The sequence below is a fragment of the Pantherophis guttatus genome, chromosome 2, assembly GCF_059756535.1.
Source record: "Pantherophis guttatus breed Tessera chromosome 2, ASM5975653v1, whole genome shotgun sequence".
In the NCBI taxonomy this organism is placed as follows: Eukaryota; Metazoa; Chordata; class Lepidosauria; order Squamata; family Colubridae; genus Pantherophis; species Pantherophis guttatus.
The window spans coordinates 196,303,071-196,318,009 of record NC_142064.1 but is presented as its reverse complement, the minus strand read 5'-3'; the positions used below and the strand labels follow the sequence as shown (position 1 = coordinate 196,318,009).

Genomic DNA, 14,939 nt, shown 5'->3' with positions numbered 1-14,939 from the left:
CCATCAACATATTGCAGCATCTGTCCTCTGGAACATCTTACCCTCTGAGGTTAAATGACTGTTGGAATGGGCAGCTAGAATAAATTTAATGAAATGAATAAATAGGCCTGGCCTCGATGGCCTTTTGCAAAGCATTGAAGATCTGAATGTGCTCCAGGGATTGAGAATTGGTAGGTTAGATTGCTCTTGAGATGTTATTGTTACTTGTAATAGTATGTGGGAATGACCTTGGGAGACAGCAGGAAGAATTGCAGACCAGACAACTATCATGCAAAAGGTATCTCAGTCCACAGAAGAAAAAGGGCATGGGAAGCTTCTCAGAAGAAACCTTCCCTAATTTTCTGAAAGGTGAAACTAAATGAGGGGAATAATGCTTTTAAGAGTCTTGTCTGTACTCAATGTATACTGAACTTGTGAGTGTGATATAGGTTTATTGGATATGGATATAGTTGTTTAGGAGGAATTATGTAGTATGCTTGACATGTAATGAAGTAAGATATATGTAAATTTGTATATAGATTAAGGAATATATTATTCATTCATTTGAATTAGATGGAAATGTTAGAAACCAGAGATGTCAAACCATGTCCATTGTTTTAAAATTTGAATTATTAATAAAATTATTTTTTAATAATTACCTCAAAGATCTGACATTGCTGTTGAGTGTTTATTGGATTTGTTCCCAGTGACCATTCCAGTTTTTTTTACATATTTGTTGATATTGTTTATGTGTTGTTTCTAAGGTTAGCTGTCCAGAATTGCGTCTGTAAGATGGGCAGCCATATAAATTGATTAAACAAACCAATAGTATGATTGATGCTGTTTGAGAAATATATCTTGGCTTGAAGTCAGTTTAAAAGGGGTCTAGATAATCAGATATTATTTTGCTAATTTAATTACCAATGATAATATAAGCTTTTGGTCATGTTTGGTTAGATTCCCTCTTTGTCTTTCTCCAACTGTGTTCTAGGTAACTCCCTGGTGTTTCATTTCCTGACTTTCTTCAAAGAGCTAACAGAGATCATAGTAGGAGGCCATCTAGGAGAAATTTGATCTAAAGCCCTCATCTGCCCATTCCAGTCAGCCAACAAGGCTACAGCTGAACTACCCACCAGATCTTCAGGATAACTTCCAGGTGAGCAGTGAGATGTGAGGTGGGCAAGTGGATTCAGGGGATGGTTAATGCTGTTAGAATGTGGGTCAGGAGAGGAGCTGATACAAACACATTCAACCAATAGTTAAACATTAAGAGGTCTTATTCCGGACACCATGATATCTACAATACACTAGTAAAGTAATATGATTTAATATTATATACTTACAAGCTAAAGTACTATTGTACTATTTGTACTATTTGATAAAGTACTATTTATCAAATCAGAGTATTTTTCTATGTATGTTGTGTAAGAAATATAAGAGATCAAGTCTTACCCTACTTAACTCTCTACCCTCTTGTGTCCTTTTCCTTTACTTTCTGCTTGTAATTTATTATGGCTTCTTCTCCCCCTCCCCCACTTATCTCAGTTATTGATACTGATATGGCTGTGCTGCCAAACAAACTTTTTCATTCACAAAGTTCCTCTGTCCAGCAGGAGAAGGTAATTAGATTGCAGTTGAGGATTCTGGAGAAAATGGATCATCGGTAATTAGAATTCTGGGTCAGGATGTGGAATGAAAACTGCATTGGTCATTGTTGTTGATTATTTCCACTGGAACCTGCTAGGAAGGAGCGAGACCCTCCTGGTCCTTTTGGATTTCTCAGCAGTGTTTGATACCATCAACCGTGGTATTTACTTATTCATTTATTTCCCACCTTTATTATTTTCATAAATGACTCAAGGAAGCAAATGTACCTAATGCTCCTTTCTTCTACCATTTTCCCCACAACAATAATCCTGTAAAATTGGTTGGGCTGAGAGAAAGTGACTGGCCCAAAGTCACCCAGCCAGCTTTCATGTTTATGGTGGGACTAGAACTCACAGTTCACTAGTTCTAGCCTAGTGCCTTAATCATCAGACTCTCTGCAAGTACTCTACTGCATCATGCCCACTTTATCCTATTTTCAATTAATATTAGCACGAGAGGTGTTTGAGCCCTATGATTCTCCATTACAGGGCAGTGCAAGTCTTGATGCTCTCCCCCCATGTTATTTAACAATTTTATGACATGCTGGAAGAGTCCATTCATCCATTTGGTGGAAATCGGTTTCTTCCCAGAACTCTTACCCGTCTCAATTCCCATCTCAATTCATACGGATAAGAAGATCTAGCACTTCAGTAGTGTCATGTGTCTGTCACTTTTTCCACTTAAAAGATTTTAATGGCTGTTATTTACATTTTAATGATCTGCTTGTGCTTTATAATTTTATTGTATTTGTATAAACCATTTGGAATGTGGGGGATCAAGGTAGATTTATTTAAAAGATTTATACCTCACCTTTTGTCTACTTAGAAGCAAAAGTGGAATACACATACATATATAGGATTCCCTCCTCCAATTTCTCTCACAACAATACTGTCAAGTAATTTAGATAAATCATCCGGACTATCCCTGGAGCTGGGGATAAATTTGAACCTGAATCTATCCCGGGGGTTGGATTTGAACCTGTATCTTCCCAATCGTAGTCCAATTCCTTAACCACCTTAACCATCCTTAACCCCCATTAAGAATTACATATAATTGTTAGATGTAACAATATCATATTAAAAATTAATAGGGTCAGGCTGGAAGTGAATTTCTTTTTTTAATAAAAAGTTGTGTTTTGTGGAGTCAAATACAGGGCTGGGATGCAAAAGTCGTTAGGATATGATAACATTTCCATCTAGATTTTATGATAACCAAGATGAGAAAAATCCAGGAATTTTTAGTGCAGCCAGAGGGGAGGCTTAAGTATAATCTAGCAATTACATTTTGATCCGGAAGGATCCGATTCTACCTTTCTGGAGTGGATACCATGATATCGGAAAGTGCTACGTGGATATACCACACACAGAAAGCAAAAGCCGTCTCTAATTAGACTTCGGGAGTGTGTGTGTGGGGGGGAATAAAATCAGACGACCACTCCCCTTCCTAAGTTAGGAGAGTTCAAGATAACGGTACGAGATCTTTTTTTTGCAGAAGATCCTCGACCGATTCCAAACCAAGGATCTGGAGGGGTGGGGGGGCTTCTGTCTGGTGCGATCTTCCCTTCTGGTTCTCTTTCTAAGAAGAGGAGGATTTTGAGCGTTGGGTGGAGGGAAATGCTCAGAATCCCTCAGGAACCGCCTCTTAGCTGGGCTGAGGAAAAGTGTCCCGTAACCGGAGGAGGCTGCAGAGTTTTTCCTCACGGCCGGCAGCAGGAGGAGGCTGCGAGAGTTCCAGGGAGAGCCGCCGCCAAGCCAAGCCAAGCCAAGCCGGGCCGGGTGAGGCGAGGCCGTGGCCGTGGCAGGCTCTCAGGCAGCGGCGGTAGCAGCAGCAGCAGCGGCGGCGGCGGCGGCGGCGGCAGTTCTGTCAATCAGGCGGACTTCCCTCCTTGCACGCCCCGTGCTTTCCAGCAAGCCGCCTGCTGGTGTCTCTGCTGCCTTCGTCGAGGCTGAGCGCCGGAGAGGAGCGGATGAGCCAGGGCGAGGAGCCGCGGGGCTGAGGTTGCCTGGTGGTGGGCTAGAGGGCGGTGCCGGCTGCCTTCAATGTGGCCGGAGCCCCCTGGCACCGAAGTTGAAGGCTGGGGTCGGGCTGAGCTACGCCTGCCATGGCTCCTCTGGCCGGGATCGCCTTGCTTCTTCTCGCCTGCTGGATGCTCCTTTTGGCCCCGGGGGCCCCGCAGAGTCCCGGGCAGAAAGGTAAGTGGGCTGCCGGGTTCCTTCGGCTTCAATTGCCCCTAGCCGGCCGGCTGGGATTAGCCAGACGCCCCTTCTTTGCCCGCCTCCCCTTGAGGCTGCCTGTCTTAACTTCACCCACGAGCGGAGGACTTTTTGCCCGCTAGACTTCTCCGCGCCACGCTTGGTCCAAGGGGCCGAGGCGTCCTCCCCGCCGCCACGTGTGGCGTTGTTTTCCGGAGGGGTGGGTGCGTGGGTGTACTTTCTTCGGTCCTGCTGAGCTGGCGGGGCGCCTTTCAGCTGCAAATTAGGGAAGCTGGGACCTCGGTTGAACTCGGACGCGCGGGGCAAGAGACGCCTGTCGAATCGCCTGCGTCCAACAAAACCACCTGGCAGGGACCAAGTTTTCCTTCCGTCTGTGTTGCTGGAAGGAAGGAAGCGAAGCCAACAGCTCTTTTCATTTTTCTTTTTTTTTCCTTTAAAAAAAACAAAAAACTTTTCCATCGACATCCCCATCCTTCACGTTCGGGAATGATCGAAAGTTTGAGGAGTATGGCTGGTGGCAGAGTTTGAAAGTTGATGCGAGGTGTTTGCCACGCACGCACCCCCACACCCAATATCCTCAAGTTGGTGGCTTTCAGAAGCTTCATCGCTTAAAATGGATTTATTCAGCTGTGGGATGTTTCTAGTCCCTCTTGCTCAGTTGCAGAGGGGGCAGCATCTTGACCCCTCTTCATCCCTAAATACTTGCCGTGCCTGCCAACTGGGCTTTCTTAATAAAACAACTGGAAAAATAAGGCATGATGCATCTGCCTTAGTATTTTCCCTTCCTTAACCACACGGACCAATGAAATAGATGACCGGGGCCAGTGGTAGTCTTAGGAGCGAGGTGTTCAGCCCGAGTCTTATTACTCATGGTTTTCTCTCTCTCTAGATTCTATTTTGGGAAATCTAGAGGAATACAGGCTGGTCGTCCCAACTAGCACAGATTCAAAAGGCAGCTTCGTCTCCAAAGTCGTGTCGGGAGCATCAAAGAGGCGTTTCCCAAGAGACACCAGGGATCTTCCTCAGGATGCTGCAGGCAAGGAAATTTTTTACAATGTCACTGTTTTTGGACAAGAATTCCACTTCAGTTTAAGACCAAATTCCCGGCTGGTGGCTCCTGGAGCAACTGTCGAATGGCAGGAGGATTCAAACATCACTTACACTGAACCGCTTCATGGGGATTGCCTCTATGTGGGGCATATCACGGACTTGCCTAATGCTTCTGTTGCGATCAGCAATTGTGATGGGCTGGTAAGTCTTTCTCTTTCTTTCTTTCTTTCTTTCTTTCTTTCTTTCTTTCTTTCTTTCTTTCTCTCTCTCTCTCTCTCTCTCTGTCTCTCTTTCTTTCTCCTTCCTTCCTTCCTTCCTTTCTGTTTTTTTTTCTCTCTCTCTCTCCTCCTCTCCCCTCCTCTTTCTCTCTCTTTTATATTATCATTTCCCCATGGGGAAAGTTTGCATTTTCAGCATTTAAAAAGGACAGCAGCAAATCACACCTAATTTGCTATGTTAATTGTGAAATCAAATAAGGAAACGTTCCCTTACATGATGCCAAGTGTGATGAACCAGTGAGCCTCTTGTATAAAGAGTGGAGAAGCAGATTCACCCTGAACTGGCATATAACCGCTGTGACAAATCACTAATTATCAACATGAAAGTCTTGATCGCCCTCTGGAAGCTTTTCAGCGCATTGAAAAATAGTGACCTACATCAAAAACAGTGACCTAATGCTATCCCCTGCATGCTTCCTTTCTTCATAGGATCTTAGCCATCTTCTAGTTAGGAGAGCATCTGGAGACCTAGATGGGTTTTCAAAAAGAGATGGTATTCAAAACTACCATCCCATTGCTGGGAATTAAATGTGCTCAGAATTTTGGGAGAAATTTTTGAGAAAATGTGTCTCTCTTATGATGCTCCGCTTCTCGTATCTATGCCAACTTCCTTAACTCTGAATGCACTCCCATCACCCCAGCCACACAGGGGTGATGGGAATGATAGGATCTGTAGTCCAACACTTTGGAAATGAGCTCCAGGGCAAGGAAAGCTCATTTTAATAGGATAATCTGAATGATAGAAGGGTCATTGTGATTTTCAGGGTAAATACCTAACAAGGTGCTTATTTTAAGAGTTCTTCATCTGGAGATATTTATTATTCTATATCATCCATCCACCTATCTATCTATCTATCTATCTATCTATCTATCTATCTATCTATCTACCTACCTACCTACCTACCTACCTATCCATCCATCCATCTATCCATCCATCTATCCATCTATCCATCCATCTATCCATCTATCATCTATCATCTATCTATCTATCTATCTATCTATCTATCTATCTATCTATCCTATCAACCATCTATCGTCTATCTCTGATTCAGTATTTCACTCCAGACCATAGCAAGAAAAGTTGAACTATGTCTCTTAAATACTATATTTTAAAGTCTAACTGCTTTGCTGAAGTAAGTTCTCCTTTAGGGGATGAACATCTAATTATATCCAGCATCATCTTATTTATATTGTTTGAGAGAGAAAACAGCTTGCTAACATACAGCTGGTAGCACTTATAAGATAAATGGATTTCAGCTTAGATCGTGACCTTTCTGTTGTCTGAATTCTGTCCAGATTCTGATTAAAAAATAAGAGGCGAGATGTAGTTGCCAACTTTCTCTTTTTTTGGGAAATATTCCAATACCTTTAATAGTAGCTTGGCTTACAAGTATTTAATAGGCAAAATTTTGGATACCATTTCATCTATTGCTATTTTTCTGTATTTTGTGTGGCTGTTAACCCAATTTCTGGCAAGCATCTGCAATATTAACTATCCTAGATGGAGGTCTTGGTCTTGGTGACGTCCAACAAGATGGCTCTACTTGGACTTGAACTCATTCCTCTATTCTTTCTATGTGCTGGTGGCATTAATCAACCATGTCAAGTTGGTTCATTATCCAAACATGGGGGAGGGGGAGGTGTTTGGTGCGTGTGTAGGAGCAGAGTACAGACTTATAAGACAACAGAGAAATATTGGGGGCTTTATCTTTTAGAGAAATTCATCTCTGGTGTATTTGACTATAATTATCATCCTCCCCAGGCAGTATTATGGAAGTTTTCATCCAAAAGTTCCATCAGAGCACCGAGCTGAGGAAAACTGACATCAAGAATGCACGCACAACTATTGTATTCTCAAGGGACACTTGGTTCTCTTGACAATGTCCTTGAGGCTGGAAGTTCATTTTGCTATACTCTATGGCTGTGCAGCATTTCAGATTCGAAGACAAAATAGGTGCTCTGGAGTGCCTGGCGTGTGTGTGTGTTTGCATGCGTGCGGGTGCATGCGTGCGTCTGCATGCGTTCATAGCGACTGTCTGCAACCCCTTAAATCAAAACACATCTTTTTCCTAGACTTGTGATTCAGCCAGGGAAGGAAGATGTGTGAGTCCAGAAAAAAATGCAGCTACTTTAAGGAATTGCAGATGGGCTATGGGAGCAGCTTGGCAGGTTCTAAAGCACTTTTTGTCTTTCAAATCCGAAGTATCACAAAAGCACTGGGACCAAAGGTGGTGCCGTGTAGCATGTAATTGTGGATCATGTGACGTGTAACAACCATTCAGGGTTGTTAGGGCCTAGAAACTCTGGGTTGGGCTCTGAGGTTGGTCCTCTTTTGTGAAGGAGTTTTGTGTTTTCCCAAGACAGGGGAAAACACTGTCTTTGTAAGCTGCCTTAGGAAGAAAATTTTCTTGAAAGAAGACTAAGAATTTGATTTGGCTGAATAATAAAATAAGTAAATAATGCAATTTTATGGAGTCATAAAGAATTTAAAAAGATTTCCAAGACTATCATATATCAAAAAAAGCTGCAGATAGATAGACAGACGGACGGACGGACAGACAGACAGACAGACAGACAGGGAAAGTTATTGGACATAAGAGGTTGTAGAGCCGTGGTGGTGCAGTGGTTAGAATGCAGTATTGCAGGCTAATGGTGCCGACTGCCAGCAGTTTGATTCTCACCAGCTCAAGGTTGACTCAGTCTTCCATCCTTCCAAGGTTGGTAAAAATGAGGACCCAGATTGTTGGGGGCAATATGCTGACTGTGTAAAACACTTGGAGAGGGCTGTAATGCACTATGAAGTGATATATAAGTCTAAGTGCTATTGCTATGTAGCTTTGAGGGTTTTTTCCCCCTCTTAAAAATGCAAAATACCTCCTTCTGGTTTGGTTTAGTGATTAAGGTATCAGACTAGAAACCAGGAGACTGTGAATTCTAGTCCCATTTTAGGCACAAAACCAGCTGGGCGAGGTTACTCTCTCTGAGCCTTCGGGAGAAGGCAATGGCAAACCACTTCTGAAAACCGTTGAGAAGAAAACTGCATCGACTTCTCATGCATTCTCCAAGAATTAAACAACAATTCGATGGGGAAAAAAATTAGGCTACCCTCCTTGTGATGTTCTTCCAGAAGTTACAAGAGCATATGGGGAATGACATTGGCATGGGAAGTTTATTTATTTACTTATTGTGTCTTAATTGCTGATTTGACCTTGGTTAAAAAACTGTACTTGGTAAGTCACCAAGAGTTGGCAGCATATCCATTTTAACAACAACAACAACAAGCTGTTTTACCAGCTGTTTGATCCATATTCATTTGTCCTATGTATTTAGTCTCTGCCACTTTCCATGACTTTGGAGCCATTTATTGCTTCATTATATTTGTTTACAAGAAATAAAAGGGAAATGTTTGCACCCTATTTTTTTTAAAAAAAACCTCAAGTAACTAGACTGAAGTAAAATCTGAATCTTAGAGATGAAATTGATTTGAAATTCAAATCAAGTTCTACTTTTCCTACTTTCTCCTCATTTCTATCAATAAAACTTTGAACAAACTATAGCATCTTCTTATCTGAAATTTGGTGTATTTAATCCCCTCACATAGTAATCTTGAAAACGACAAACAAAAACAGATATAGTTTGACGATTTGAATATACACATATATATTCATATAGCATATATGGATACTCAATGTATTGAACTAAGCTTTAGACTTTGCTGCCACTCAGATGAGTGGCCTTTAAATCAATTCAAAGTGAAGTGGCTTATGTTTTAAATTGATGAATGTTGCTTGTTTATGTCTGGTATAAATTGGATTTGAGAAACATTCTATTCAAATACAAATAGAACGAAACATGGAGAAAGCATCTTGTGATGCTCACCTAATAGTTAAATAGCACCAGTGCTATAAGTGAACTTAATTGGAATGTATCCCATTGATTTTCCTTTAAATAAAGGAAGTTAATCAAGTATGGGGCTGAAAGCTTGCTGGTCGCCTTTCTAATTCAGGTTGCTTTGCAGATAATCTTGCTTCACTCTTAACAGCTTGTGAGAGTAAGTCTTCTTTGAATAATAGTAATATTATTAAAGTTTATACTTACAGTGATAAAAAGTAATGCCAACTAAAAGTATTAACAAATGAAAAGAACAGGTAGAAAGTGCAGAAAAGAATATAAAAAAATAGAAAAGAAGGAACAATAGAAATATAATAAAGAAAACTAAAAGAAATATACAAAGAAATGAGTTCCCCTTTTAACAAGCAACAATAAGTTCAGTAACTTATTACCATTGAGCATGCATCAAAATATCTCTTCTTCCCATATCTCATCTCTTATCTATAAACTACTTCTTTAAACTTCATGTTGATTCTGGTCAGCAAAAGTCCATTAAAGATTACCAGAAATAACAATAGATATATTTTAACCTTGATCAAATAAGCAAACTTTATATTCTTTCCCTTTGCTTTTAACAATCTTGATCTTTAATCCCCATAAATAATGTCCTAGATTTCTTTTTCTTTTTCAGAAAATCCTTCAAAACTTTGGCAAGTCTTTTTTTGTAAATCCCAAATTATAAAGTTATCCAACTAACTCTTCTAGTTTGTTATTTGTATATCCTTTTTAATTATTAGGACATCAACCAGTTTCATTTTTATATCCAAAGTAACATCTTTTTCTATATCATTTTATTGCTTATTTTTACATTCAAATCAGCCTCAGTCTCAATCTTGTCCAGTAAATCTTGTTCCTCTTCTATAATGTCTTTTAAATCCAGTTTGTCTATAATAATAGAAGATAATTGTAAGATTAATTTTTGAATGCATTGTCCCTAAATAGCCTTCAATTCTTCCAAAGCTACAGTATTTTGCTTCACTCTATTTTAGTCTGTCAAATTTACTTGTTGTTCTTCTTTAATTATAATATTTGGTCTTTCTGCTTCCCTTTAGTGTTCAACCTTCAAAGTTCTATCTTACTATGGTTTTCCCCTAAACAATAGCATTTTCCCATAAGAAGTTTCCTTTATAATTAATTTCAAAAACTTCATTTTTAAAAATAAAATTCAGAACAATGACATTTTCCCATAGGACGGATTCTTGTAATTAATTTCCTAATCGTCTTTCAAATCCATCTGGATCCTTAGTCTATTTTTTCCCCAGAATCAATCTTCTAATTGCCCTTTTGCCATTTATTTAAACATGCATAAACTGTCATTTTCGAGGGATTGAAGAAGATTCATTTGATGTGATAAAACTGATCAAGAAAGGAAATATGCAAACCTTTTATCTATAAACGTGCAAATTGCAGTTTGGGCAAAGATGGTGATCCGTTGTCTTCCAGAGCTCTAAATCCACTCGAGACCACTGTTTTATTGTCTATTTGTAAAGAGCTACTATCTGGAGAACTTGTTAGTGATCCCAGGTCCTTTTCTTGTCCAAAGAGGAATTCTGAGGAGCCAGTTTCTCATTTGTTGCATTCTCAGCGAAGCTGTCTTCTCCATTGCTTCCCTGAAAGTCCCATGGGAGTAAGTCTGATTATTAGTATGCATATCTACAAGTGATTTGCAATCATGCAGAAAGCCTTCCAAAACCAGCACCACAAGACAGCATTGGTTGTCTTTGGTTGTCATTCCAACCAAAGAAAATTTCATGGGATCCATCCAATGAGTCCATAAGGACAGGCCTTGAAGGATCATTCTGGAAACCTTCCTAAATTCCCTCCTCCCCCAGGTTAGGGTTTATGAGAAGTAATGTGCCAGACATCTTGTTCAAGCTGTAGTATCTAGCCAACCATAGCTAATCGTGGGGATCAGGCAGGAGGGAAGCAGATCTTTTTAAAGAACATAATGCAATATAAAATATAAACATTTTAAGCAAACAGTTTATTCTTGGCTAGATTAGGAAGTTCAAAAATATTCTGGAAGAAGGTTTTGGCAAACTACTTTGTAACATTGCCAAAACTCCACATGGCCATACAATGAGCATATATTAAAACAACTCACCCAGAGCAATTGGACAGCATGACACTTTCTTGGATGTTGGTTGTAGTGAGAAGAGTAATGTAGGAGTGATAGTAATGAGAAGTAATGGTGGCTGTGATTAGGAAAAGGACCAAGATGTGAGGCTCCAAGACAATTAGATGAGCAATTTGAATATGATGATGACAGACACAAAAAGATATCTGTCCTTCCATATTTTCTGGCCCGAGTCCCCTCAAATCTAGTAGTGTCTCTCTCTTTCTGTAATGGACAGAAGGAATAATCTTGAGATAATAAGGAAGGCAATGGTTAGATAAAAGAAATCTGAATCTGGAGCAGAAATACAATTTGAGACAGCATCTCTGACATGGCCCTCCTCAGCTTTCATGAAGATAAAGGGAGGGGGAAACTCACTGAGGCCTGCAAGATTCTCTTATCATAACCTTGTAATAAAGTAGTACTAGCATTCATAATTTTGGTCTCCTAGTCTGGTCTTCCTTGAAGGGCTAACACTTTCCATCTCTTTCTTTACATTCCACAGCTGGTAATGAACACTTTCACCTTTCACATGATCATTTTTTAAATCTAATAATAATGATCTTTGTGCCTGTGACTATAATGAAGTGAAAAGAGGTTGCTAGGTTCTTGTACAGAATGCCCCGCCTTTGTAGCTGAAGAAATAAAGAAATGAATGAATGGCCATTCGTGTATGGATTTAAAAGTATACATGTTTGCCTTTTTTATTCTTTCCGTCTCCATAGCTATTAATTTTGTGGTTACCACTTATACGTTTTTGGCACCTCCATAAAATGGAATAGATCAGATTTCCATAGCTTAATGAGAGTGGTAAGATTAATCACTATATTAAAAGTTTACAAGGAAGGACAAGAGGAAATTATAGGATGGATTTAATAGCTCTCATTAAGGTCCTTCTACATGTGGATGTCCCCTTGTTGCAAGGGAGGGGCTTAATGTAGGTTAGTTTGCTCTATTGTGTTCTCCATAACTATCTATGACTGTGAAAGTTGGATCTTAAAAAAACAAGGCAGGAAAAAAAATGACTGTTTGAGCTGTAGCGCTGAAGAAGGGACCTGCATATTCCTTAGAAAGCAAAGGTGACTAACAAGCAACTACTGGAGTAGATAACACCAGACATGTCACTAAAAGGCAAAATCAGGAAACTGCGTCTTAACTTATTTTGGCCATATCATGTGGGGGAATTCACTGGAGAAAGCAATTATGTTCAAAAGAGTTAATGGTAAAGGAAACCAGGCCATCAGAGAACATGGTGGCTGAACAGTATCAAAGCTGACACTATCAAACCTGGTCCATAGAATTGTCAAGAGTCAGGCTCAACTGAACAGATATCATCATCATCATCATCATCATCATCATCATCATCATCATCATCATCTGTCCTCTGCTAATTTATATTGAGCCAACACATTTTAGGAATGTTCCCAGGGCCTGTTTGGGAACGGAATTTTCTTTAGGAATGATTCTGTCATTTAAGATTGTTGAAGAAAGCAAGCAGATTGCATCAAATCAGGTAGGGGGGCAATTCATTCTGTAGCAATTGTTGTGCAGCCTCTGACCTTCTTCTTACATGTCTCACATTAGTAGGGCAGGTGGGCAGCAGAGATTTGAAAGCTCCTCTCCAGCATTGTTCCAAATTCAGGGACTATCCAGTAGCAACAATGATCTTAAACAGCTGAAATTTCACAGCAGGAATTACTGTTGCCTGTTTCACTAGCAAGTTGAAGTAGATGGGAAATACTTGATACTTGTCTGGAACAGAAACCAGTATAGTAGTTGCCCTCCCTCACCATAAAATGCATCGCCATAAATTAAAGTAGAAGGTGTACACCTGTATATAATTTACATATGCTGTTTTGCAGATACTCCATCTAGTCTTAGACATCTAGTCTTAGACATATCTACTCATGCATTTATTGACTGATCGTGTGCCATTGAGTTAGTATCAACTCTTATTTGATCAGATAGATACCGTATTTTTTGGAGTATAAAATGCACCGGAGTATAAGACACACCTTAGTTTTTGGGGAGGAAAATAAGAAAAAAGCTGATTGGTGGATGGATCGGCCTCCTGGAATACCCCCAACCAGCTGTTCCCAGAGATGAATTTTAGCAACTGGTTCGTTGGTTGTGAGCTCTGTGCCTTGTTTTTTTTTCCAGCCTCTGAAACTTCTGAAACTCCCTTTTAGAAAAAAACTTTTTTTTTCTGCCTCTGAAAGCCTCTGAAATAGAGCTTCAGAAAAAAAAGCCTCTGAAACTTCATTTCAGAGGGTTTTTTTCCTGAAGCTCTGTTTCGGAGGCTTTTTTTCTGAAGCTTCATTTCTGAGGCTTTTTTCAGCCTCCGTTTGAGAGGCTGGGTGGGGTTACATTTGGAGTATAAGACACATCCAGATTTTCACCCTCTTTTTTGGGGGAAAAGGTGCGTCTTATACTCCAAAAAATACGGTAGTTACTGTAATTTAAATAGGACTAAAAACCTCATATCAAGTAATACTATGCCTCAGTATCTTGTCTGTTTGACCCATCTGTTTGATAGGTACTAATGGTTAATGCTGTTAATAACAATGATTTTCTATATATGCCTGGCTCTTCTACTTAAGTTAATACAGTAGCCAAAGCTGCTAATAGAAACACATCTATTAACAATAACATTTGACTGGGCTGTCATTCAGATCAATTTGGTTGAGAAACCTGTGATCTTACAGAGGTTGCTGATAGTAATTTCCATTCCGGATACAAAGGTTCGAATTTGGTGAAATTCACCCAATAATATCCCAGCGCAGATGGAAGATCTTCTGACGCATAGCCCCCAAATAGGCCAAGATTTATTAATGTATTAATGTATTAATTAATTAATTAATGTAATTAATGTACGCCGATGACTTAGTGCTGTTTTCTAGAACCCAAATAGGGATGAGGAGACTTCTCGCCAAGCTCTCATGTTATTGTACTACAAACCATTTGACTATAAATGTAGCTAAATCAAAAGTTTTAGTCTTTGGCAATAAGAATAAAAAGCATAATTGGCATATTAATATCACAAAGATTGAGCAAGTTACCCAATATACCTATCTTGGAATTGTTTTTTCCAGTGCAGGTGGTTGGACTCCGCACCATCAATACCTTTCTCAAAAGGTCAGAGCTGGGGCAAGCCTTGTATCCAAATTAAGTAAACGTATTCAACCAATCTCGATTTTACCAATTCGTAAAGTCTTTCAGGCTAAACTTGTTCCGATTATGCTCTACGGTGCCAAAATCTGGGGTCTTACAGAGGCCCCCATATTGGAGAGAACTCAAAATAATTTGTTAAGGAGGATGCTGGGGGTAAACAATTCCACTTTGGCGGCAGCCATCAGAGCTGAATAGGGACATTTTTCACTGCACACCTACACAATTACTAGGGCAGTAGCCTACTGGCTAAAAATGACTCAGATGGAAGCCAGCAGACTTCCCAAAATCTGCCTAGAGGAACAGCAGATTTCAAATCCTCAAAGGTATTCCTGGCTAACTTGGCTGTCAGAAATATTGAATCGATATGGCGTAAGGTTCCCGTTGTGTGACACACTGAAGCAAGTTAAACAACGGATTAAAGATATACATGGGCAAATGGACATGGCAACTCTTTCAACTAATCACTCCCTTAAGCTTCTGACAGCAGTTAAAACAACTTTCACCCTGGAAAAATAGTTACATCTAGAAATGCCATCAGTAGAGAGAGAGAGCTATTTGTCAAGTTTAGATTTGAACTTTTAGATGCCAACGTCA

General features: G+C 39.9%; 1 protein-coding gene across 4 annotated transcripts in view; it reads left to right on the top strand.

The window, feature by feature from the left end:
- Positions 1-2,984: 2,984 nt before the first annotated feature.
- The window catches only part of ADAMTS2 (ADAM metallopeptidase with thrombospondin type 1 motif 2), a 283,800-nt gene continuing 271,845 nt past the window's right edge, over positions 2,985-14,939 (top strand). For all 4 annotated transcript variants that reach the window (XM_087887492.1, XM_034403051.2, XM_034403043.2 and 1 more), the window contains exons 1-2: positions 2,985-3,818; positions 4,729-5,090. In XM_087887492.1, coding sequence (XP_087743618.1) covers positions 3,728-3,818; positions 4,729-5,090 — 453 coding nt within the window. In that variant the 5' untranslated portion in view covers positions 2,985-3,727. The remainder of the gene's footprint in view (positions 3,819-4,728; positions 5,091-14,939) is intronic.